Source organism: Sturnira hondurensis, unplaced genomic scaffold, assembly GCF_014824575.4.
Source record: "Sturnira hondurensis isolate 20B ecotype Veracruz unplaced genomic scaffold, ASM1482457v3 Scaffold0018493, whole genome shotgun sequence".
In the NCBI taxonomy this organism is placed as follows: domain Eukaryota; kingdom Metazoa; phylum Chordata; class Mammalia; order Chiroptera; family Phyllostomidae; genus Sturnira; species Sturnira hondurensis.
The window spans coordinates 3,005,922-3,031,367 of record NW_028091124.1 but is presented as its reverse complement, the minus strand read 5'-3'; the positions used below and the strand labels follow the sequence as shown (position 1 = coordinate 3,031,367).

The window sequence follows — 25,446 nt, the reverse complement described above, 5'->3', positions numbered from 1 at the left end:
GATGCAAAATGTGGCTTATTCTCATAGCCTCGGAGGATGGGCAGCGGGAGCACCTCAGCCTCCGCGGCACAGACGGTCACTCGTCAGCCCTGCCCCGGGAGCCGAGCCTGGCCGGCAGCCTTCACACTGGGGAGACCCAGTCGGCCTGGGGTGGGCGGGTGGCTCTTCAGTTTGGTTTTTCTTGCCGTATCTCTGGGTGAAGCAGTTGTGCTTCTTCTTTGCTCCTGACTTCCCCCGCCCTTCAGTCCAGTCTTGGTTTTGAGAAGTCCAAATCAGTGGTTTTATTTTCAGCATTCTAAATCCGGCCGTGCAAACACAGTGAGTTTGGGCCTGCGGGTTTGGCAGGGATCCCGGCTGCTATTTTAAATGTGCCAGAAGTCTTCTTGGAAGTCGGTCCTGGGTTTTGTCTGATTAGGCTGTGGGCCTGGGATCTCAGAGCAGTGGGTAGGGCTTGTTGACTAGAAAATTCTACCCCTTCCTCCTGGTTTTATGCCCTAGGCCGGGCAGGGCCCTGGGAAGGCCCCCTTGTGGAGGCTCGTGGTAGGTGCAGCGCGCTGGGACATTCCGCCCTGCCATAGCCTCTGTGCAGAGGGACACCGTCTGTCTCAGGAGGAAAACACACTTTCGGGTGGGGATGCTCACATGTTGCCACAGCAACAAGCAGAAGCGCATCTGGCGCAGCTCCCAGATCTGTCTACGGCCTTGACCTGAGATGGGCTGGTGTCCAGCTGGGGCTCCCAGGAGCCTGTGGCTTTGATTCACCCCTTCCTCCTCCCTTCTGGGCCACACAGCAGGCTGGGCGTCAGCTAGTCCAGCAGCCGTGGCCCTCTGAGGATGCACCAGGTCACGTGCACGGAGGGTGCCAGGGGACCACTCTGTTACCTGGTGCTGAGGGTGCACTTGGGCAGAGGCGTTGAGGGCGGGTAGCCGGGCTTCTTGCTCTGGGGACCTGTGTCTCAGTTTCCTTTCTCCTCGTCCTCAGAGTGGTCTCTGTCCCGCTGCCTCTCCCCCACGCTACCCCCAACTCACCCACTGGGATGCAGCCCTGACCCAGCTTGGGGACAGTAGCCGATGACATCCAGGGAACTTCCAGGCAAGGCAGATGCAAAGTTAAATTTCCTAGAAGCAAACATTTAATGTGTGTGAAGCTTTGCAGAGAAGTGAGCACTGTCACGAGAGGCTGGTAGCCGGGCATCTAGCCACAGGTGGACGGCTTTCCCCGCAGCCGGGGCCACACGGCTTCTTCAGAGGCAGCGAGCTGCTCCGTGAGGGCGTTCCGACACCAAGTGCGCACAGGGAGTTTGACTGAATGTCCCCCACGGGGCTTTGCTGGGAGACAAGTTATGTGTCTGAAGTTAGATAATGGTCCCATGTGGGACCATGTGGGACCTCCTGGCAGGTACCATGTGGGAACTGGTCCCCATGGGGGATCACCATCCATGAAGGTATACTCACCACCCACTCACGTGGCACCCCCCTTCCCTCCACCCCATTGCCTGGACACCTGCCGCCCTTACATAGTTGTTCTGGGGGGCTGCCCCTCCCTCTCTACCCTTCCTCCCCCTCCCTCCCATACCACCACCTGGGTCCATGTCACGTCTTGGACACACCTCTTGCCATTCCCCCTGGCCTGGGCACTGTCCCTAGCCATCTGCTCCTCATCCTCCAGGTCCCAGTCCCTCAGGACACCCTGCTGACTACCGCTGCCCCCCCCCGCAGCCTCCCCCACTCCCCGCCTCCCCCGTACCCCTGAATTTCCTGCCCAGCTTCAGTCTGAGCTTTTCTTGACAGCGCACTTACGGGCCTGCTTCTCAAGACCTGTTCTGCTCCAGGAGGGGCAGGTCGGTGCTGGCCATGGCGGCTGTGGGACTCTCGGAGTGCTGGGACCTGGGCGGGTCTGTGGGGGAGGCAAAGCCCAGCGCTCTCTGGGCAGGGTCTGTGGTCTGGGGTGGGGTCGCTGTTGGAGGTGATCCCTTAGGAAGCAGACACTAGAGAGGGGCGACATGCAGGGTATCTCCTGAGCCGTGCTCTCAGGCTCCCATCTGTGGGGGAGCGGAGAGCCCCTCACCTGTGTATGTGAGGCTCATGCCCGTTGTTTTACTATTCGGTGGACCTTGAAAGAACCAAGTAAGATTCTCTGACATTCACAGAGGGACAGGAAGCACAGAAACCATGGGGACCTTGTTCTGGTCCCCAGCCCCCAGGGGTGCCTTCTGATGCTCAGGGTAGAGCCCAGCCGCAGAGCCCCACAGCGGGCCGCACCTGTGTGAGTGGTCTCACCTGCGTGGCTCTTGCCCAGAAAGGGGCTCTGTCACCTCCTCATCACGGATGCAGTGCAGGTGCGTCATGGAGGGTTCCGGCAGGGCTGGGGTCAGTCAGCGAGGACGCTCAACCCCTCTCCTGCCAGGGATGGCCTGGGCACAGGCGGGCTGTGAGTCCAGCCCACCCCCTGCAGCTGTTCTGTGTTGTCCGCTAATTAATCTGTCATCTGAAGACCAGCTGTGGGTTCCGGCCTCGTGCTGGAGCCAGTGCGTGCACCCCACGTGCCGTCGAGTCTCGGGTGGGACTTCTGCACGCACCACGCATGCCCTCCCACAGTGGTATCTGCTCCGTGTCAGCAGACACGTGTCCGCTGCAAGCTGATGGGCAGCATTCACGCCAGTCCTGGGGCGCAGCCACAGAGCAGGCAGCGGCCCCGCAAAACCACCGCCTGTTGCCTGTGCGTCCCTGCAGACTCACCGGTGGGAAGAGAGATCGCTCAGGATGCAGCCTGCCCCCACCCCGCGGGGAGAGAACGCCCCACTTTTTTCCTTTCAGTTGGCAGTTGTCTGCATTCAGTCAGGGGCTCTTCGCAGGGGGCCCTTCGCCCAGGGCCCTGTGCGGCCGGTGAGGGCCCAGGGCCTCTGAGGCCTCGTTCTGGCCTGCGCTCAGGGTGCTGTAGGAAAGAGTTCATTCTTGGTGCCCTGGATCCGTTGGCCTTCTTATCAGGTCATCTCTCAATATACGCGGTAACTGCACCTGAACTTGGAAACACTGCCCTTTGCAGCTCTTCCTGGAGGTAATCCCGTCAGGTCCAGGCGTGTCCGTCGTAGGGCTGACAAATCGGCGCAGGAACGCGGCATCTCAGCCTTCTCTGTGCTCTCCTCAGGGTCTGCTTTGGCCCGGAGGAGTTTCCTTGCTCATCTCAGCTTTGTCTTAACTTCCGCACACGAGGCGGCCGTCGCCCCCGCCAGCGTCACCTTTCCTTTAGTGTGACGTGTCCAGAAAGGCGGCGGCAGCCTGCTTCTCCGTCCCAGAGGGTGACGGTGAATGGAACCTATCGGTCTGTGGCCTGACAATTTCTGATTTACGTGCTCTCGTAAAATGCCCTCATTCAGCCTTTTTTATTCTCAAAAACTTTACAATTTCATTTGTGTTCAGGTGTTTCCAAGACTCCGTAACATCTGTGGACAGTGTTATATCTCATACCAGGCAGGGCCCTGACTTTGGGCCGAGGCGATGACATCCTTCTGCTGCTTGGGCGTGCCAGGGGTCCCTGTCTCGGGCACGTCTCGTCATAGCAGCCGTGTGTCCATAGTTACTCGTCACACATCGGCCGTAGTTAAAAGGTCTCCTCCATCATTCCTCTTTACTGAAGCCGCCTTCCCCGGGGCTCAGCCGTGAAGGCCCCCCAAGTGCGGTTGAAGGCCACTCTGTGATGTCCCTGTTCTGGGGGTGGTCTTTACCCAACACTGGCAGTGCTCTGGGAAACAGGCGTGGGAGGGGGGCCGGGTGCTGGGGGCGGTCTGGGCCACTGGGCACCCCGCCAGCCTGCCCTGCACCCCGGCCTCTGTGGGAAGGAAGGGCGAGGCTTGTTGAGACTCCACAAGAGGCCCGTGCCCTCCTGCCCCAAGTCTTGCATCACTCAGGGAGGGGGTGGCATTGTCACCCCCGCGGGTGGGCGCAAGGCCTAGTGGGTCTGGCTGGTGTGGGGCCAGGGCCCAGGGAGGCCTCTTGCAGACTCCGGCTGTGCCTTGTGTGGGGAGTGACTGGTGGGTGTGGAAACTGAAGTATGAGAGACAAGGTTTGGGGGCAGGGTAATACCTCGGGGCAGACTCCGTAACCTTGTACCTCGCAACTCTACTGTACATTTAAAGTCAAATGTATTTCATTCCAAAAGTCTTGTGACCCCTTTGAACTCCCGCTCGTTAAAGGGATCCCCACACCCTTGATTGTATTTCCTTTTTTCTAAAACCCCTGGAGCATCCTGGCCAAAATTTTATCTTCAGAGCCATGAAATCCCCTTCAGAATGTGAGCAGCCACCACCAGGCTGCCTTCTGCCCCTCGATGGGCAGCATAATTCGAAACCAAGGTCGCAGTCTGTTTTAAAGGTGGCGGTTGATCCCAGGGAAGGTACTCCAGGGAGGACTGCGTGCCCCTCGCTCCCCCTGCCCCTGCTCCCCCAAATCACCTTGCATCTGTGGGGTCTGTCCCCCAAGTGGGAGACAGCAGAAGTGGGAGCCGGGTGGAGTTGGGACAGGGAGTGGCAGAAAGCGTTTGTGAGGCCAGCCGCCCCCCCGCTCCCACCCGGGGGCAGGACTTCAGTGTGTGGAGGAGGCCCCACCTCACACTGCCTTCCATCCTGTCTCTGGTTAACAAGAGCGGGGCGTCGGTCCGTGACACCACAGCCCCCCCAAACACACCCCACAGCAAGCCGTGTGGATGTCCTGGTCTGTAACTGTGCAATGGAAGTCAGGTGGAGAAGCCAGTGTCGGGTTTTCGGGATGCTAAAGTGTCAGTGGACAGTGTCCTCTGAAGTGGCGCCAGCTGGTGGAGTGCCCACCCCCTCGGGGAGCCACCAGGACTCAGCCTGCGCTGAGCGGCGCTGCACAGNTGGAGTTGGGACAGGGAGTGGCAGAAAGCGTTTGTGAGGCCAGCCGCCCCCCCGCTCCCACCCGGGGGCAGGACTTCAGTGTGTGGAGGAGGCCCCACCTCACACTGCCTTCCATCCTGTCTCTGGTTAACAAGAGCGGGGCGTCGGTCCGTGACACCACAGCCCCCCCAAACACACCCCACAGCAAGCCGTGTGGATGTCCTGGTCTGTAACTGTGCAACGGAAGTCAGGTGGAGAAGCCAGTGTCGGGTTTTCGGGATGCTAAGGTGTCAGCGGACAGCTTCCTCTGAAGCGGCGCCAGCTGGTGGAGTGCCCGCCCCCTCGGGGAGCCACGGGGACTCAGCCTGCGCTGAGCGGCGCTGCACAGGTGCGCCGCCCGCACCCTCCAGCTGTAAGCAGGCCTCTCCCCTCCTGCTGGGGGGAGGAAGGGGCGCCCGCCTCCTGTGCGTGCCCGTGCTCACATCTGTCCCCTCTGCTTGCCGCGCCTGCAGGCAGGGGTCTCTTCTGCTGTTCTGACCCACCTGACGGCTCAGTGCTCGGAGGGTTCTGGGACTGGTACTGTGTATGCCATGAAGCATATCGGGCGCTGCTGGGGAGCACGTAGGAAAAAGGACCGGCTGTCCTCCAGGCAGTTAAAATCCTGCGGATCCTCAGAGGTCCTGGGCTGGCAACGTTTGCCTCCGGCTTCCTTCGGGAGGGACGAGAAAGGACCTGGGCGGGGGGACGCTGGCCACGTCATGAAAGACTACGGGCGCATCTGCCTTGGGAAAGATCCCTGGGGCTTGGCCGGGTCTGTGGCACTGGGTTTGGGGGCATCTTGGTGGCCTGGCACATGGCACCTGTGCTTGGAGGGTCTTGTGAACGGGGTGGGGGTGTTACCAAGGAATGTGGGGGTGGGAACCCATTGTTTCTGGATCTTCTCAGCCACCGAAAAGCAACCCGAACTTCCAGTGGAGCCTAAACCAAATCCTGTGTCCCAGGGCTGTGTTTTATTCCAATTATCTAGAGATTCCAGGATTTTCAAGTCAGAAATTAAGTCACACTGTGGAGAACAGGGCCAGCGAGCATCCCTGGAGCCCTCTGTCCGGCAGTCCTCTCGGGTTCCGTCTAGATCAGCCCCGGCTCCTTCTTGCTACCTTGGAATGGGTTTATTTCTTAGGGACGTACACACTTCCACCGCTGGTGTGGGAACCAACAAAGTGGGAGCCTGCCCCATACCCCCCACCCCCTCCCCACGCCCCTGTTCCCTGTGATGCGCTTCGTCCTTCCCATTGGGGGCCTCGTCTGCGTTCTGCCTTCCCACATTATGAATGCTTTAAACCAAAATCAAATGCTCCTTCATGTTTCTGTTGCTAGAAAAGGTTAAAAAAACTTGTGAAATTTAAAGTCTTAAATAAGCATCCGAGTCTCTGAGATAATATGTGGTTTTCAAGTCTCACCTGCAATTTCAGGTTCCCTTGTCACCGTCATGTGCAGTTTCCTGAGGTTTGTCTGGCCCTGGTGTCTGTGGTCCCGGGAGCGGACGGGAGGGGTCGGGAGGTCGGTCTGGCCGTGGCCACATGCTGTGGCTCTGGGGGGTCTGAGGGAGAAGACACGAGAGTCCGTGGCTCTGCTGGGGAGCCGACCATCCTTCTCCAGTGCTCCTCAAATGTGGGAGTTGGGTGGCTGGTCTGTGCTCCCGATTAAGCAGTTGGGGTCCCCGCAGGTGCCCCTCCCACCCGGGCCTCACTGTGCTCCTACTGTTTGGTCCAAGGGGGTTTTCAAACAGAGGCATTTCTGGCTTTCGGATGGGGGGGCTTGTGTTACGTTGTGTGCAGTCGGAGGAGGCCCGCCAGTTCCTGGTTGGCTTCGCAGTTCTGCACAGGGGGTTTGGGAAGCAGGCCTAGAGCTGAGTCCCGCCACTCGTGTAGGTGGCAAGCAGAGAAGGAGGGGGCTGTGGTCAGGGTGCATTCCAAGAAAGTTCGGGGATGGGAAATAGAATTTGTCCTGGGAGTGAACATGAAGAGAAACGACCCAGGGCTTTGTTTCTGGTCTTTTCTTCCTCGTCTCGTTCTGTAGCTCACTGCCCCGATGGCCGCAGGCCTGGCCCCTGCTCCATCGCCAGGGTCAGTGGGGACCATTGTCGAGAGGTGGCCGGCGTGGGCCAGATGTGGTCCTGGAAGGAGAGGCTCGGAAAAAGCCTGTGTGTTGAGGGAAGAGCTTTGCTTTGAAATCAGCCTTGAGTGCTTTCTGGCTGTGGCTTTTGAAAGAACAGGGAGGGACCTGGGGACTTGTGGGGACTGTGCTGAGCAGCTTTCCCAAGACTCGTTGAGGGTTCCAGTCTGCATGTTCTCTGGAGGCCAGCTGAGTGCGGGCGACTGGGTTGTGATTTGGGGGTGCCGTGAGAGGCCCCTCGGCCAGCCAGGGACGGGCCCAGGGTGGGGTGCAGCTTTACAACACAGGGTCCTATGGCCGACCTGTGGGGGGCAGCTCTGGTCACATTTCTGAGCCGTGGGAGCCCAGTCCCTGGGAGGCAGCCTGTCCACCAGGCCGGCCACCAGCAGGCTCTTGAGGTGGCCGGCCCGGTCCCCAAGAGGAGGGAGCGGAGCCCCAGTCTGAGGTGGTGACACAGGTGTACACAGCTACGGGGTAAATGGGGAGGAAGAGGAGGTCTCCGCAATGTTTGCCATCCCTCCTGCTTCAGAGCTAGCCAGCCCCTGTTCAGATTTCCATGAAAAGTGCAGACTCAGTCCTGCTGCTGGGACATAAGAGTAGGGTGCTGGGTGGGGGGACCATCTCGCAGTGAGTCCACAGCTGTGTGCCCCCCGGGCCACCCACTGTCACTCTCGTCCTCTCTTCTCCGCCCCAGGCAGCGTCAGGAAGGGCCTTCAACCTGAACTGCTTCCTTGCACCCCAGTACCAGGCCCCCAACACGGTCACCTCAGTGGGGATGAAAGCAGCCTTCGATCCTCACTTTCACAAACACCTTCCTTCTGAGCTGCAGGTGCACCTCCGCCCACCTGCCCACGGCGGGCGGGTCCCTGAGAGCACAGCACGCAGGACCAAGGGCCAGTCCTCACTATCCCCAGCTGGGGGCTTGCATCTTCTCCAGCTGCTCTGGCCTCCTCTGCCCTCCCAACCTGCCGTCACCCTCCTCCCTGCTCCCTGAGCACCTCTGTCCTTGTGGGCCACTCGTTTCCCGCCCTTCCTCATGGACCCCAGGGCTCTGCCGTCACTGCTGCTCCTTGTCCATTGTATTTGCGTCTCGTACGTCCCTTTGAATCTGGTGGCATTTCTTGACTCGTAGGCATTTTGTGAGTCACTTCTTTGTGGGTATGACTGGGTGATGAGCATTCTGAATCTGTGGGAAATACGTGGGGAGTGAGTCCCGTGTGGAAGGAGAGGTGTTCGCCGTTGGCTCGGGGCTCCCGGAGCAGCTGCCGAGCCCTGTTCCCAGGTGTGTGGTTTCACCCATGAGAAGTGGCCCACCAGGGGCATGGGAGGTCAGGGCGTCTGGGTCAGCTGTGTTGAGCGGGTTCCCCGCACGTCGGAGTGAGGGGCAGAGACAGCGGCCAGGGGAGGCCGCCCCGTGTGTGCCGAGGCTGCAGCAGGGCTGTGCCGAGGGCCCGTGGTGGCTGGGCCCCCCCCCCTTACTTTCTGACATTCCCCAGATGTTTGAGAGAAGCAGAACCTCAGTGCGCTCTCTTCTGCAGTGCCGAGCGTCGCACCATGGACGTGGGGTTTCAGAACCCAGTCCTCCTCCTCCGCCACTGGGCTGGTGGGGTTCAGGCAAGTGACTTGTGGAAAACCACACAGTCAATTCGGACAGGGTCCGTTCTGGGGAGCCGGGAGCCTCCTGACTCCCCTCACTACCAAGCATGAGTCGCCAGAACCCCATGACCAGGGCGGGCCTGTCCAGCCGGCAGGGGCCTAGAGATGAGAGTCACTGTTGAGGCCCCTCAGAGTCCTGGGCGGCGCAGCCGTCTGGTTTCAGGGGACTGCCGTGTGGGCCCCGAGAAGCCAGTTTCTCTGGGGTGTCTGTGACACCTGCCGAGAGCAGTGTGGGCCTGGCCCCCGGGGCCATTTGGACCTCTCGGTCCAGTCCACCGTGTGTCTCACTTTGTGTCCCCTCCTGTTTTACAGATGCCTTTGTGAACAGCCAGGAATGGACGCTCAGCCGCTCTGTCCCGGAGCTCAAAGTGGTAGGTGCCCCTCCAGCCTTGGCATCCCCACTGAGGGGGGGGGGGGCTCGTCACAGGCCGGGTGACCTGTGAGCACACTCAGGCCCGCATCCCCGGGGCCCCAAGGTGGTTCTGGGGGTGTCCCTGGAAGGGCTGGGTGTCCTGGCAGTTTGGGGCTGGAGCCCCAAGTGAGCCTGTGCGTCTGTGACGAGCAGCCAGCCAGAGCGGCCTTGTGCACAGGGTGGGGGGGGGGTCTGTTGTCTTCTGCCGTGTGTCTGTCTCACACACATGCATATACAGCTTCACGCGCCCTTTACAGATGTCCTGGGGAGTCCCTCTGACGAGTCACCGAGCTCTGGAACTCGTCCTTGAAAACAGGGCTGTTTTTACTGCATTGCGAAGTAGGGGCGTGGCATTAAAAGAAAGATTGTGTTTGTGGTACAGACTTTGAATATTCTTTCAGTGAGATTATTTAAAGCTTAAAATCAGTGCATGGACACTGTCCTGGGTCCCTTGCAGCCACACCTGTGAGCCCCACCCTGGTGCCTCCACTTCGGGGGGGGGGGGGACGCACGCCGCCTGGAGCGGCCTGCTCTTCATTGTGAAATGGTGGCCTTTGGGGGACATGCCTGTGTGTGTACATGTGTAGTGTGTGCACACTTATATGTATACACACCCATATGCCTGTATCTGTGCATGCATATATGTGCGTGAATGCACGCACACTTAGTTGTGTGTGCTCACACATATGTGCGTGTGTGGTGTGTGTATGCACGCACACATATGTATGCCTGTCCACGCGTGTACGCACATGTGCGCGATCCTCTGCAGCGGGGCTCTGGCTGCAGAGTGGCAGCAGGGACGTGCCCTTGGCCTGGCGCATGTGGATGGAGCTCGTCCCCAGTGCAGGCCCGGCCCATTCTGTTGGGTCAGCATTTCTTAGTAGCTCCAGCCTGCCTGCCCTGGGACCCCCAGGGACCTCCAGAGGCCCTTGGACACCTTTCCCTGGTTGGATATAGGGTGGGGGACAAGACCCTCAGGTGCTCACTTTTGAGATGAGGGGATCACAGAATAAGGAACATCCAGATTTTGAAGTGAGCATGTGTGACTTTTAAGTGTGATTTTTGTCACTAGGAAACACATCGTTACTTAAAGAAGGAGGCCCCACCCTGAAACTGGGGGCCACAGCACCATGCCCTGTCATCCCCATTGCCATCACCTTCCTTCTACGCCTCTGCCCGCCCCCCCGCCCCCACCCAGCCGAGTGCTGACCTTCCCTGGGGCGTTGCCAGTGGATTTCCTTCCTCATGGGAGACAAAGGGCTCATCCCCGTCTTAGGAGCCGGGCACTGCAGGCCTGACCCGCACACAGCCACCACCTCCTGCCTCTGGAATGCTGTGCCAGGCGCAGTCCAGAAGTGCCTGTCGGGCGGATGCCACACAGTGGCGCCGTGATTGCAGGGAGTGTGGCAGGGAGGCTGGCCAGTTTCTCACACACACACGCTCATGAGACCACAGTGCTGTCCAGGTCCTGCCGTGGGAAGGAATGCAGGAATGACATCCTGGCGACAACAGTGATGACTGTCACCATGAGGCTCTTTCTCTATGGGGGTGTGTTGTGGGCACTTCGCCTATTTCCTCGTTTCCTCCTAACCACAGATGGGGAAACTGAGGCTCAAGGGCCATAAGAACTGGCCCAAGGGGCCAGTCACACCCAAGGGTGGAGCCAGGGGGAGAGCTGGGGGTGTGAGCTCGTACCAGTCCTGCCAGAAGCACTTCCCGCACCGAGGACACGTTCTCCATCTTTGCTGTCCCATGTGGTGGCCCCTGCCCCACGTGACAGTGGAGCACTTAAGTGTGGCTTGTGCGATGGAAGAGCTGAATTTTTAGTTTTTGTTTAGTTTAAATCGGCATGGCCACCTACAGCCAGCAGCCAGATGACTGACTGGCGGCCCACTGAGTACGGAACTCTCAGACGCAGACCTGGTTTTGAGAGTCAGAGGTGTCGAGGACGCTGCTGGAGGCCCCAGCGCCAGGCCGGCCCGTAATTGAGGCGGCTGACCACCACAGACCTTGTCTGCGGGCATCGGAACAGCGCGCAGTCGTCTGAAATGAATGGCAGGGGGAGCAGAGCAGTTTTGTCGAAGGGCAGCACGGACTCGGCTCCCCCAGAGCGACTGCCTGAAAGTTCGCTGGAGTTCGCTGTGGGGATCGACCCCACCCATGGACAAGGATATGTGAGTGACTGGGCAGGACTTGAGGGGACGTTCTTTGCGTCCTGCCCCAGCCTGTGGGTGGGTGGGTGGCTCTGCTCCAGACAGTTTGGCCTCGTGGGGCAGGGCCTTCCGTGCTGCAGAGCTGCCTGCATGGGCAGAAGGTGCCCCCTTCTCCAGAGATGGCCCTGTGTGTCCACAGGGCTGCAGTTGTCTCCTGCCCTAGTGCCCCCCAAGACAGGTGNCCGGCCCGTAATTGAGGCGGCTGACCACCACAGACCTTGTCTGCGGGCATCGGAACAGCGCGCAGTCGTCTGAAATGAATGGCAGGGGGAGCAGAGCAGTTTTGTCGAAGGGCAGCACGGACTCGGCTCCCCCAGAGCGACTGCCTGAAAGTTCGCTGGAGTTTGCTGTGGGGATCGACCCCACCCATGGACAAGGATATGTGAGTGACTGGGCAGGGCTTGAGGGGACGTTCTTTGCGTCCTGCCCCAGCCTGTGGGTGAGTGGGTGGCTCTGCTCCAGACAGTTTGGCCTCGTGGGGCAGGGCCTTCCGTGCTGCAGAGCTGCCTGCATGGGCAGAAGGTGCCCCCTTCTTCAGAGATGGCCCTGTGTGACCACAGGGCTGCAGTTGTCTCCTGCCCTAGTGCCCCCCAAGACAGGTGGCCCCTTAGGTCAGTGCCCTCAGAACCCTGACTCTGCTGCACAGACGCAGCAGCCGAGTGACAGGACGGTGGGCCTCCGGTGGGCTGTTTACGTCATGTTTTGCGATCCAGCTTCTGGAATCTGTCAGAGAAAGAGTCTCACTGTTTGCCGCCTTCTTGAGAGTGCTGGGACTGTGCCTTGTGAGTCCTGAAGTCGTGTTAGCGTTAGGTCATCAGGGACAGCTGCTGTTGGTGCCACTGCGGAGTCATAGGCCGGTCCCCGGGTGCCAGGCTCACAGGGGACCCTGCTGTCTGAGCGGAGGGTGGAGGCACCAGACACCCAACCCGCACAGGGACGTGTTAGCCAGTCGCTTGTCACGTCTTGCTTGTGTGTTTTCCGTGAGTTCCCACCTGGAATTTATACCGGAACCCCGGTTTCCTTCCCAGTAGGCTACAGGCACAGCGGGTCAGCAGGGACGTCTGGGACGGCAGCAAAGGGCCTTTGGAAAGAGGCCACGCTCCCCTTCCTCCTGGGAGGTGGCTACAGCGAGCTGGCGTCCTGCTGGCTTGTCGCCCTGCCCAGAGGGTGACCACAGCTGGCCGTCACAGCCCTGGCCACCTGGAACGCGTAGTTCTGTCCCAGAATTGCCAGGACACCCTCACCGTGCTGCCCAGTGCGCCCCACGGAGCCCGGGCACCCCGGCTGAGCGGCACGCACTCCCGTTTGCACCCGGGGCAGCTCCTGGGCCCCAGGCAGCCGCGCTCCTGACAGTGTTTCGTTCGTCATTTCCTTTCCTCTGCAGGGTTGGCTGTGGGTCTGTGCCCGTGGTGTGCGTATCTGAGGGGTGGCCGTGCAAACCCGTCCCCTGGAAACCCAGCCTCTGACCCCCAGCCCGATGGGTTTGCGCCTCCTGAGGGGCCAGCCTGTCGTGGGCATGGGCAGAGAGGGGGGGCCGTTGCCACACTCAGAACCCTACTCAGTGTTGAGTTTTTCCTCCTCAGCAAACATAAACCCTGGTCTTAATTAAAAACTGGATTCTGTGGCATACTGTTCTGGGTTTCCTCAGCATGAGGCTGACAGGCGGCAGGTGCTCTTGAGCAAAAGAATAATTGATAGGGGAAATCCTCGGATTACGGAGGCCCGAGGTAAGGGGACAGCATGAGTCGGAGCAGGAAGGGGGGCAGCTTTATTTAGGATCTATCCACGAAGTCTGGCTCTTGGCCCTGGGGATACAACCGCTCTCATTCATGCTCACTAGTGTTGGGGTCATTCACTCACTCGCTCACTCATTCACTCACTCATTCACTCATTCACTCAGTTACTCGTTCATTCACTCGCTCATGCACTCGTTCACTCGCTGATTCCACCAGAGTCTGCCTGGGGCTGGCCTCAACACTGGGATACAGGGGCAGGTCTCTTGTTTTGTTTTGTTTCTCTTAAAGAATTGATCTGGTCATGTTGAAACACAGAGGGGAGATTTCTAGTGGGGGAGGAAAAGATTTAAAGATGGGAAGATGTTCTTCAAAAGCAGCTTCCCAGAGAAGGTGGAGGAGGAGGGAGACCCTGAGCCCAGGGGAAGGGAAGGCCCCAGCTTATGAGAAGGTGGGATCTGTGAGCACCACTTCCTGCCCAGGTGTCTCCATCCTGGTCATGGGAGCTGCTCCCGAAGACGGCCTGAGTAGAGCCAACATTGCTCATGCCCGCCAGGTCGCTTCACCCTGCTCTCACGTCACCCTGACTGTCGATGGGCGCTCTGAATCCAGGAAGACTGCAGTCCCCTTTCTCCGTCCCTGGGCCGCACTCACCCCGTGTTCAGAGCAGCTGGCTTGCTCTCCTGCTCCGCCTGTGCGAGCCACGCCCCTCCCAGCCTCCCCACAGTGTCATTCACCTGGGTGGCTCTCTTCACCTCGTCTGACCTGGCTCCGAACTCCCACCCCGGCGTCAGGATTGAAGTGCCCCAGGACATCCCCCTCATCCCCACACGCTCTGGTCGGCCCACACCCCACCGTGCACTGCGCTCAGGTTGCAGAGGGTTTACAGCACACGGTGCCCTGACTCACACTCCTTTCCCTGTGGACCCACCGCTGGGGGTCTCCAGGAGGGGCCTCAGCCGGTGTTAGGGGGAGCTGGCGAGGCTGATGGAAGGGGACCTGCTGACGAGGGGCCACAGTCCCTTCTCCAGCAGGACTTCCGGAGCCCGTTTTTAATCTTCCAGCCTACACGTGGCTGTGATCTCACGTAGACCTGCCACCCATTTTAACTCTCTGTTTGCAGCTGGCCGAGTAGACTGATGTCCCGGTCCTTAACGATCGTCCCTTGCTTTGTTTCAGGGGATCGTGGGCAATTTGGCCAGCGGCAAGTCGGCGCTGGTGCACCGCTACCTGACCGGCACCTACGTGCAGGAGGAGTCTCCCGAAGGTATGCCACCTGGCAGGCAGACTCACCCTTAGCAGAACTTAGCTTTGTAAATTTTTCCGTAACGTGTCCTAAGTCATTACTGTGACGTATCAGCTGTCAGGAGAGTAACCAAACACCAGGCAGTGGAAATCCTTAGGTGCATTGTTGCTCCCATAGTATTTGCAGCCGACTGATGACAGTCACTGAGGCATTTGGAGCAGGAGTAGACCGTGAAGTGCTCTGGAGCCTGCTTCTTCCCCGACGGCTCTGTCCTTGCAAACGTCAGTCCGGCCTCACGCCCGTAAATTTTGCTTGGCCACTGCTCCGCTCTGGACACTGAGCTCGTATGTGATTTGCGTGTCCTGTAGCTCAGTCCCGGACACACGCCATTATTTAGGAAGCCACGGGTTGGAGTGCGTTTCCCCCTTGTATTGTGTTATACACAAGTAATGATTGTTTTGCACAAAAATAAGATATTTGCCATTGGGCTTTTCCTTCTTCAGATAAAATCTCCGTTTTTTTGCTTTAGCTGCAGTGTAGTGACGGTGGGAGCCCGTGCAGTCCCTGTATAGTTCGCAGGTCGTTTTTCTAAATTATGTTTTCTCTCCGTGTAACCTTTTCAAATCCAACTCCGAGACACTGAATTTCTGGTTCCTTCTTTTTCTTACTGGCTGTTCCATTCTTTGCAGATATGGACGCAGGTAACTATGCACTTTCTTCGTGGTAGCGCTTGTCTTGTTCGGAGAGAGGAGAGGCGAGCTTCGCACCGTAGTGCCCCTCCCCCCGTCCTGTGCCTCATCCTGTCGTGTCCGTTTTGCCTTTTTTTAAGTTCAACATCCACCCTGTTTTGTCCCTTAGATGTGTTTTTAGCCGTAGCTTCCCTGTAGTGTTTCCTGTAACACCTGTTCTGGCATTTAACCCCCACCCTGGGGACCGGGACCGCACAGAAAGTGCGGGGGGGGTGGGCCTGGGGGGGCTGTTCTGGTCTCCGCTCGGAGCTCCGCCAGTAGTTTGTGGAATTTTGCCAACGTGTGAAAGCCCCATGGCGGTCACATCAGGGAGAGGCTGAGGGGACGATTTGGGAAGGTCAAAGGGGACCATGAAGGTTTGAAGGTGGGGCTCGCTGAGGAAGCACGTGCCATCTGGGGAGAGGCGTGTGCGGATGCTCGGAAGCCCCGCGGTCTGGAGAGGGGAGTGGCGGGTGGTGCGAAGGCGGGGCTTTCTATCCCCTGTGGGGCTGCTGGATGCGTCCCTCGGTCCGGGCGTGACTTTGACTTTACCAGAGTCGGGTTGCCTGTGTGTCCTGTGGGTGTGGCTGCTGTGTAGGTTGGTGGTGCCCACAGCTGGGGTCTGGGTAGCCTGCCTGCAGGGGAACAATCACTTCTTCCCAGACCACTGCCCGCACCACCCCCACCCCACCCCACCCCGACTTTGTCACGGTGCCCTTGCTTCTCTGCCCTGCAGGCCCCGCATGGTGGGTGTCTGGCGTGGTGGGCGCCGGAGTCTCCATGGTCTCACTCAGGGACGCCTCTCCCGCCCCATTTTCCTGCGCTGCGGCTGTTCCTCTCCCCTTTGCTCAGGTCCCACGACATCAGTTGCATGTGGCCCGACTGGTGTGTCTTTGCAGCTGGCCTTATTTTGATGAGCACAAAGGCATTTCTATAGAATGTTCATTCATGAAAAGTTAAAATTGTACCCCAACTGCAATCTCATAGTAGCCCATCATTCAGTGTTTTCAAGTAACAGGCTTTATTCCACTGAAGTTCATTGGTGTCATGTGCCGTGTTTCAAACGTGATTTTAGAGGGTGGGGCAGCGTGGGTTTGTATGTGTGAGGGCGTTCCCCCTTCATCCGCACACTGAAACACCTCATTCCTCCATGGGCCCCGTGCCCAGGGCCTTCTGGGTCAGGAGCAGGATGGTCCACGGCCACCTGGCCACTGCCCGCTCACTGACTGCCTCCCGGTCGAGGGATTTGGGGTGCTGGGAGCTTGGAGTGGCTCGCCCCCCGGGGGCCTCCAGTGCTGGCTTACGTCTGGAAGCCCCCTCGCCCCCTTGAACCCCTGTTCCCCAGGGGCCGGCCACCTGTGCCTGCCTGGAAACAGGCAAGTGGCCGTGCCTTTGTCCCTCTGAACCAGACCAGGAAACCGACTCCCACATCCTGTCCACGGGCCCCGGGTGGGTCTCCAGATGGCAGTGGTGGTTCCTGGAAGCAGATGAGAGAAGCCCAGATTTCCCGCTGCCTCCACACACGGAGGTGTCCTCTCCTGTCGGCGAGCCCCTCGGCGCGCCCCTCGGCGCAGTGATTGGTGGTCTCACGGAGCACATCAGGCCACCGCCGCCTTGCGTGCCTTACTGAGGATCATCTTCAGCATGGCGGGGTGGAGGTGCCCTGAGTCGCCACCCAGGCGCACACAGACCCCCAGAGCCCTGGCAGCCTCTCCCGGCCGTGCGGGGGGTGGGTGGCTGAGGGCAGCTCAGCCCCCACTGCGACTCCAAGGCTCACATCAGCCCCCCATGAAGGGGGGCGGTGAGGGCGCCAGGCAGAGGCACTGAACTCGGAGTGAGCTGGGAGGCCTCTCCCTTTCTCGCTCTTACCGTGATTCTCTCGTTTACGCTCCTTCCTTTTATAGCTGCAGGGGCAGTCCCCTACCTCAGCCCCATGTGGGCTGGACTTTCCACGGCAGCCTGGTCGCTGTGGGTGGTGGCGGCCCCGCCTGTCACAGGGCACATCCTGCCCTGGTGGGTCTGTGGATTTAATGAGCGTGTGGACACCCTTTATTGGCCCTGACCCGAGCCAGGGACCCGTGGGTTGCCCTAGGGTTGCCCTGGTGGGAGGCCTTCCCGTTTTCAGAAGAGTTTCCTCTCCGTAGAAACCGTTGGGCGACCTCCGGACCCCAACCAAGTGGACATCTGTGATTCCAGCTGGAGGGGGGGCAGTATTTGTGTGTTTTCATTGTGTGGTTTTGTTGAGGTTTTCCTCCTGAGGCAAAGGGAGCTGACCCACACCATTTAAAGACACATCGTTAATGACAGTGGGTTTAAATGTTACGTGTGTTTTAGCTAGTGAGTTACTAACACCAAAGTGGGTCACTCAGGAGGGAGCTTGGGACTCCCTGAACGTAATCCAGAGAGTAAAATTTTTATGGCGAATGTGCTTTTAATTGCATGTACTTGTGTGTGTGTGTGTGTGTGTGTGTGAGAGAGAGAGAGAGAGAGAGAGAGGCATGTACGAGTACCGAGTCCCAAGGCTGCCGTGACACATCCCCACAGAGACTCGGCGCTTGAAACGACAGAAGTCTGTTCTCTGCGCCCGGAGGCCCGAGTCCGAGATCAGGTGTCAGCAGGGCCGGCTCCTCCTGGAGCTCTGAGGGCGTGCCAGCGCCGTGCCTGTGTCCTCGCCACGCTGGCTGCCAGCTTCTGGTGGTGTCCCTGGGCCTGTGTGTGTGTCACTCCCGTCTCCGCCTGCTGCTGCTGTTGCCCCGTGGCCTTGTCTGTGTGTTCAAGTTTCCCTCTTCTCATTGAGGACACCAGTTGCCAGATTTAGGGCCCACCTTCTTCTAACATGACCTCATCTGCAAAGACCCTATTTCCAAATAAGGTCACCACAGGTAATGGGGTTCACACTTGAACTTGACTTTCTGAGGGTGAATTCCACCCACAACAGTGTGTGTCGTGCACATGCACAGCATTTCAGCCGAAGCTGCTTTCACAGCTGAGGGCGTTGCTCTGGTGACGTCCTGGTGACAGGAAGGGTGGGTCTCTGCCCCAGACCTTCCAGCAGTGCTCGCCGGCGTTCTTGAACTTCACCCAGACCCATCAGTTTACACGTGACCTTCATGCCTCTGATGGGCACGTTGCAGCTGCCCTCCCTTTCAGGAAGGGGGACCAGGTGAAAACAACTCCTGGCCACTGGGACCCCCCTCGTGGCTGCTAGTGGGACTGGGGAGTGACATCGGGACGTGAAATTTGAGTTTCCCTCCCTCGGTGTCTATGTCCTTCGTATCCCCTACGCGCCTGTCACAGACCCCCTGTGTCTGCCACTCAGTTTTTAACTCTCTACAAAAAAGAAAAAGGAAAGAAAACCGGGCCATTCGGTTTGCTTGGGAATTTGAAGTGAGGACCTGCCCTGAGACGTCTCGCCCTGTGCAGGCTGGGGCTGGGTCCTGCCCCGCCTGGGCTCGCTCCACTGTGCAGAGCATCTTGCGTGTGAGGATCCGTGGGATTAGGGAGGGACCTCCAGTCCCCCACTTCGTGCGCCCCTGCCAGGGCCCGCCAGCCTGGGGCCCCCCGGCTCTGGAGCTGAGGTGCCTGTTGGCGGGAACCAGGCATGAGGTCCTAGCAGGATCGGGGCTGACCGTGTGCCCATGTGTGCACAGGCACAAGCATGGGTGTGCATGTGCGTGCACGCATGCCATAGGCAGCTGCTGATTACTTACAAAAGACAGCAGCGTCCCAGGGTTCAGGTGCTCTGACCTAGTGGAGTCTGGGTGACTGACCTGGGCCAGACGCGGAAACTGTTCAGCTCACTGGGGAGCCTTCCATCCACCTGGGCAGCTTCCTGAGGCCCCGGGAGGGGGAGGGGGAGGGGGACGGCTGGGAGGCGGGATCTAGGCTGCAGCAGCTGCCTGAGTGTGCCGGCTGGGGGGCGCCCGCCCTGCGTCTGGACGCGGCAGGGGTCCTGTCCCTACACCTGTGACCAGCATCTCTGACCCTTTTCCGAATCCCGTTTTGTACTGTGTTGCTTAGTTTGAAAACCAGCACCACCTTGGATAAAACGCGAGCTGGTTCTTGCTCCGTGCAGGCCACCTGAGTGGGCCAAGGGCGCGTGTGGAGCTGGGGAGGCGGCTGGCCTGGTAACAGAAACCAAGTCACAGCGTGTCCTCACCTGCACACCAAGGCAGGGGACTGGATTTGGGGGGCCTGAAGAAGGGAGGGCGCAGGCCTGGACAGGCACGGGGCACCCAGGTGGGTGTAACTGCGTCGCTTCAGAGAGGTCAGGCTGGCTGGCAGACGTGTCCTCTGTTGCAGCCCCAGGTTGGAGTGAGACGCCCTCGTTCTGGGGAGCGGCTGGGCAGGTGGCCCCGAAGGGATGGGTGAGGGTGACCAGGCCCCAGGGCTCCTGGCAATCATTGCATCAGCACCAGCTTTGCAGAGGGACAGGACAGACAATGGGGGGACCCCTCAGACACCCCCTGGACCTGGGAACACACACTCATGAGGGTGGGGACTGGCTCCCCGCCCACCCTCTGCTGCCCGGCCAGGAGTGGCCGCCACAGCATGAGAAGCGCTGGCTGCGGGGAGTGGTTAGGCTGCCCAGGGCCAGGCGCACACTTGGACTTGGCAGGAGCCAGGCGGTGCAGGGTTGCAGATGCAGCTGAGCTTGTCCTCAGATGTTCTAGATGCAGAGGCTTCCTGGGCCTCGGCAGGGTTCGATTCTGGCCGAGAGGCAGTGATGGGTGCACGCACGCCCAAGGCAGTGCCCACCTTCTGGGGTGTTCTCAGACCAACACCCCTTCTAGGGTGGGGACAGAAGCCTGGAGACCAAGCCTGCTGGACTCCTTCCGTTCAGGTGGTTACATTGTTTCCATGGGAGTGTAACAGTTACAGAGTCCCCTGGGAGAGAATGGAGGGTGACATCCAAACCGCATCGTGCCTGCTTCAGCCGTAGAAATAGTGTCCATGGCGAGACTGCCTGGCCTGCAGCCACAGTCACAGAAGGAGCTCTGATGCCAGCCCACCCACAGGTGTGGGTGACTCCCAGCCTGGGCTGCTTGGGCGCCCTGTGCTGGCTGCAGCAGGGCGCCTCCTACTGGGCTTCTGGGGGAAGTACTGAGTTCTGTGGAGTGCAGCGTATGAGTCTTCGGGGGCTTGGGTTCTGACTTGCAAACCCAGCTCCACGGGGAAGTCGGGGTGTGTGGGTGGGTCTGGGGGCTCCGCGCTCAGGGCCGAGCTCTTGAGGTGCTGCAGCTGCTGCCACAGGGAACCTCGGGTTGGGGTAGTGTCCATTGTTACGTTATCGTGAGGTTAACGCAAGTGTGTGATAGTGTTATAGCGGTTGTCGTGTTTGCCTTTTTGAGATGGAAACACAGACCTGACCAGAGTGAAACGGTGCGTTGCTGGGTGGCGGTGGCTGCGGACTGGCCCCGGCGGACCAGCCCAACCCCCACCAGAGTCCCGTTTCCCTCTGGTCTTAAAAGGACAGTACTCGGAGGAGAGAGCCCTTAGTAGGTTTTACTCCTTAAACTGCTCGTTTACATTTTCCTCCAACATCTTGAGAAAGCATCAGGGAATGGAACTTACTCTGTTTAACTGTCAACGCCAAGATGTAAGGAAATCGAGTTGAACTGTTGGGCAACAAACCACTTCCTTGGGCGATGGCTGGCAGCCTCCTTTTGGGCAGCAACACGGGGCTCTCAGAGGGTGTCCTGTGCGGGTCTGCGGCCCACCGTGGTTTCGTCGGTGTACCTTGTTCTCGTCCTAGCCGACGCACGCAGGACGCATGGCCGGCGAAAGACAACAGTGCAGCTGTTTTTATGACACAAGACAGGTCCATGGAGTTTCAGTTTTACATCTGCCTTCGCATCCTGGTAACTTTGGTTTTCTTGCTTGATTTAAAAAAAAAAAACGCGAGCCACACAAATGGCGCTTTAAACATATATATATATATATATCAGCCTGTTTTTCTTTTTTTAAAGGTTATTATTATTTTTAAAAGATTTTATTTACTTTTAGAGAGGACAAGGGAGGGAGAGAGAGAAACATCAGTGTATGGTTGCCTCTCCCACGCCCCATACTGGGGACCTGGCCTGCAACCCAGGCATGTGCCCTGACTGGGAATCGAACTGGCGACCCTCTGGTTCACTGGCCAGCGCTCAGTCCACTGAGCTGCACCAGCCAGGGCCGCCTGTTGTTGGCTTTGGGCGGCCCACCCACTAACCAGGTCCGACAGCACTGATGCAGCGGGGACAGCAGGGCTGGAAATCCAGGTTGAACCCTGGACTGAAGCCCTCCCAGCGTCCTGATGGTGTGTGCCGTTTTCCACCAGCGTGGCCCTGCCCGCCCGTTGTGCAGGCCTGGGCTCTCGGTGTGTGACGCTCATCAGCTGTTTCTGCAATAGTTTCAGAAACAGGTAGGTGCATTTAAACGAGAAGCACTTAAACGAGCTGCTCTCAAAGTCTCCGAGTCCTCTGGACACGGCCCCTCTCGGACGGGCGGCAGGCGCTCTGGAAGCCGCTGCTTAGCCAGGAGCTCTGCCCTCACTGCTGGTGCTCGAGGTCTGTCTCTGGGGCCTCCGCTGTCCGCTGTCTCGTCTTCACAGCCACGTCGGTCTCCGTGGCTTTTCCTGGAATGCTGTTTTGATGGGCAGATTCAGGTCGCTCTGCATTTCGGGAAAGCTGCCTTGTTTTCCTCTGAATAGCCTTTTAGTTCATTTGTCGGGGACTTGTCAGAAATACCGTGTTACCCTTTTGCTGGGCTGCTTTTTCTGTGTCCCTGTCAATTAGCCTCTGAATACTTCACTTCTGTCTTTTTAGTCTCATTGACTGTGTTTGTTTCAAGCCACTTCTCAGTGTCGGAAACTGAGATTTTGACAGTGTCTCTTTGGTCCTTTTCCACGTTGTGTTCGTTCCTTCTGGAATGTTTCTGGTCCTTGTTGCAGGACAGAAAGAGCTGGCCCACCTGGGGCTACAGAGCCCAAATACCAGACACTGAGAATGGAGGTGGAGGAACGTTGGCCCCTTTGTCCTGACAGATGTCACCCAGGAGAACAGAGAACTCCCCGAGGGGAGTGGGTGACGGATTCCACAGGGCACTGGGGTTAGGGGCTCGGGGTCGAGCTGGGAGCTGATTGGTCAGAGGTGAGGTCAGGGAAGAATCTCCGCCCAGGTGTTGAGGACAGCTCTGAAGTCTGTCCCCGGGTCCCTCTGCTCTCGTGGGAAAGTAGCCAGGGGCTCGCTCCACCTCAGGGCTCAGGGGCTGAGACCGAACTCAGGTCAATACATGACCTTTAGCCCATAGTGGTTGTGACCTGTGACCATCGGTCAGTTCCAGGCTACTGTCTTCTGCCTTGGGGGTCTCAGTGGTTACTGATTATCATGGGGGAGGTTAGGTCTCGGAGCAGGGGGAGGGTTTCTGGAGCTAGGACTTAAAGCCAGATTGAATCAAAGTTGGAAGGACCCTCAGGCTGACCCTCAGCTCAGGGGTCTGCACCTCCCCTCCCCACCCCATCATGTCCCATGCCCCTTGCCCCACCCTAGTCCTTGTCTTTCTGAGCGCTTGTCCTCAAGCTGAGTGCAGGAGGGAAGCCCTTGAGAGGGGGTTCCTTCTGCTTTCGAGGGTTTGTTTTCTTGNTTTTTTCCCCCCCCCCCCCCCCCCCGGCTGTGTTCTGCTTGTTCCCTCCCTGCCTGCTCCTCCCACTCCCCCTCCCCCTCCCCTCCTGCAGTTCTGTACCTGCTGTCTCCGCTGTGTCCACCACCCGTCCCCTGCTGAGGTGGGCCCTGCTCTGGGACAGCTGCGCGGCCCCGTTTCCCTCGCAGTACCCGTCAGATGTGGGGTGTGGGGAGCCCCCACTGGCTGGCTTCCTGAGGCAGGAGCCCCTCGTGGTGGGGGCACCAGAGAAGGGACAGAGATGGACCGCCCCCCGTGTTCCCTTTCACCAGCTGTCAGCCTCCATCACCTGCAAGGGAGGGCATGGGCCACGGTCGGAGGCTGGGTGCTGTCTTCCTGAACTGCAGTGTAAAGTGAGCCCTTCACGCCCCCCCACCCCTCTGTGGTCCTGGAATCACCTCTTCCGGCCATACTTCGGGGGCTGCCGGTGTGGAATGAGGAGCCCTTCCACTGACGGTGGAATCCTGCCTTGCTTAGGGCGGGCTGGTGTTGGCGAGGTTCTCCCCGTGGCCCTCTGCCCCCTTTCTCCATGGTGGAGGTGCAGCTTCGTGCTTTTGGTTTTCATTTTCCCCTCCTTTTGTTGGGAATGGGGGAACAGAATTCATTTCTCGGGACACCCCAACCTGGAGCTCCGACTCTCCTGATCTCCCGTTTCCCCTTTTCTTTGGTGTAGGTCACACGGCTCATCAGAGACCCCGGCCTTCAGGAAGTCCTCTTGTCCCTGAGGTCACCCCCCACCCCCGAGTGTCACCGTGGAAACCATAGCAGTCACCACACACGAGGCCCTTTCTGTTGGTGCATTTCACAGTAGTTACTTAAAAAGAAAAAAAATAGTGTGAGTTTTGAAAAAATTGGCAGAGGATATGAAATCTGACTTGGTCGAACTTGTGAACTAAAATGTTACCAACAAAATGTTTTCCCGTATGAAAATAACATGTGGCCTGCCATTTCTTTTAAAGGTCACGACACAAAACTTCTCCAAAAACGCTAGCAAGTTTCTGACAACAGTATTTCCATGGGAGCAAAAAGAGTAGAATTAATTTTAAAAAATTTCCGGCACGTTTGCGATTGAAATTTTTGAATATTCTCTTAGGGAGAAATAAAAAGGGTCGAGGCCCCTTCGGAGCGCCCCCCGCCCCACTCAACCCCAGAGTGAGGGCACAGCGGGATCTGGGGTCAGGGAGGAGGACGCACGTGGTAGGCAGACATTCTAGACGTCCTGGTGGGTGAGAACCTCTGAGCCGTGGGCCGGAGACCAGCCCCTGCCAGGGCCCGCGTGCCCCCAGGGGAGGGCTGCGGCTGGCGGCAGCATCCCCACCGGTGCTGGGGTAAAGCCCCGCCCCTTCCTTATGCAGAGGGCAGTGGCACACTGGAGTTTCACACGCAAGACAGTTTCTTTTTGGTATCCGTAGAAAAGTGCAGACGAAGAGTAAAAATAAAAAGCAAAGAGACAGGCAGGTGGGTTTCCTGTTCCTCTTCCCGCACGGGGCTGAGTTTGGAGCTGAAGACAGCCCTGCCCCTCCCCGGAGCAGTGCATGGAGTAGGGAAAAGACAGCCCCCTGCGCCCCCGAGGCCACCCTGTGGGCACTCCACAGTCACAGCAGGGCCGTGGGGCCCACTCGTGGTGGGCGGGGCTGCGTGGGGCAGATTCGCCTACGCAGGGACTCCGGGAAGGGAGGGCGGCAGGAGGCCTTGTGGCCTGGGACCCCCTGCTGCGTGCGGCTGGCCCGGGGCCTCGGCTCCCGCTGGGTGGCCTCTGTGGCTTGCACTGGAGATTGCGTGTTGGTGGTGGCCCTGGCGTCTCCAGATGCCGTGAGTAGTAGTGGAGGTGACGTGGGAAGGAAGCGCCTTGTCAAGTGCCACCGGCACTTCGGTGGCGTGAGGGCGGTTCCTGATGCGCTGAGAGCTTTGGGTCTGGTTGGCCAAAGTGACGGGAGGACACAGACGCCCAGTGTCTGGGGTGGGGTTTACTCAGCACACCCCCCCACCCTTGGTGGAGTGGGAAGATCGCGTTGGCCCTTTCCCGCACTGAAAGCAGCGTGCGGTGAGGGGGGGGCACCAACACCTCCCCATGCGGGCCATCCTTGGGCCTCGGGGGCCCAGCGTGGCTCTGTCCCGTCTGGTCTCAGCATCACCGTACTAGGAACCTGGTTGCGGCTGCGATGGATTCCGGGGGGCCCTGGACGTCTTCCTGCGGGGCCGTGAGAGGCAGAGCAGCTCTGTTCTTCCAGCGCTCTGCTCGAAACACGCGTGTGCCCGTGTCCCTGCTCCTGGTGGGTGTGCGCCGTGTCACCTCTCACCCGCTGGGGGAAGAAATGAAGACCTCAATGCACTTTGGATGGCGGGCTCCAGGGTGGATGGCGGTAACTGGGGCTGGATCCCCAGAAACTTGCCTTTGGGCGAGCCAGAAATTCAGCAGGTTGAACGTGGCGAGGCCGAGCTCAGACCTGAGGGTGGAACTCAGGATGGGGGAGCCCAGAAGCGATGCGTCCTTCGGTGCAGCCCGCTCCCCTGCCTCTCTCTGTGACAGCACCGCACCTGAGGCAGGAGCGGACTCGAGTGAAGGAGGGGCCTCCGTCCCCTTCTCGTGGAGACATCGTCACAGGACAGCCCTGGTGGCTCTGCGGTCACTGGCGGGCAGCTCCATGGGGCCCTGCCTGCCTCGCTCCCTGCACACCTGTACACAGGTGTGCCAAGCCAGACAGGTGTCAATGGCTTCCAGGACAGAGGTGGGGGGAGGCTTTCTAAAGGTAAAATCATCGTGAGGTGAT

The 25,446-nt window shown here is 59.1% G+C and overlaps 1 protein-coding gene across 10 annotated transcripts in view; it reads left to right on the top strand.

Annotated features, from left to right (window-relative positions):
* Positions 1-25,446, top strand: part of AGAP1 (ArfGAP with GTPase domain, ankyrin repeat and PH domain 1) — a 391,784-nt gene that overhangs the window by 122,779 nt on the left and 243,559 nt on the right. For 4 of the 10 annotated variants that reach the window (XM_037069290.1, XM_037069289.1, XM_037069286.1 and 1 more), the window contains exons 2-4: positions 8,997-9,055; positions 14,222-14,309; positions 14,978-14,989. In XM_037069290.1, the coding sequence (XP_036925185.1) occupies positions 8,997-9,055; positions 14,222-14,309; positions 14,978-14,989 (159 nt within the window). The remainder of the gene's footprint in view (positions 1-8,996; positions 9,056-14,221; positions 14,310-14,977; positions 14,990-25,446) is intronic. The other 6 variants (XM_037069293.1, XM_037069292.1, XM_037069291.1 and 3 more) reach the window with 2 other exon arrangements.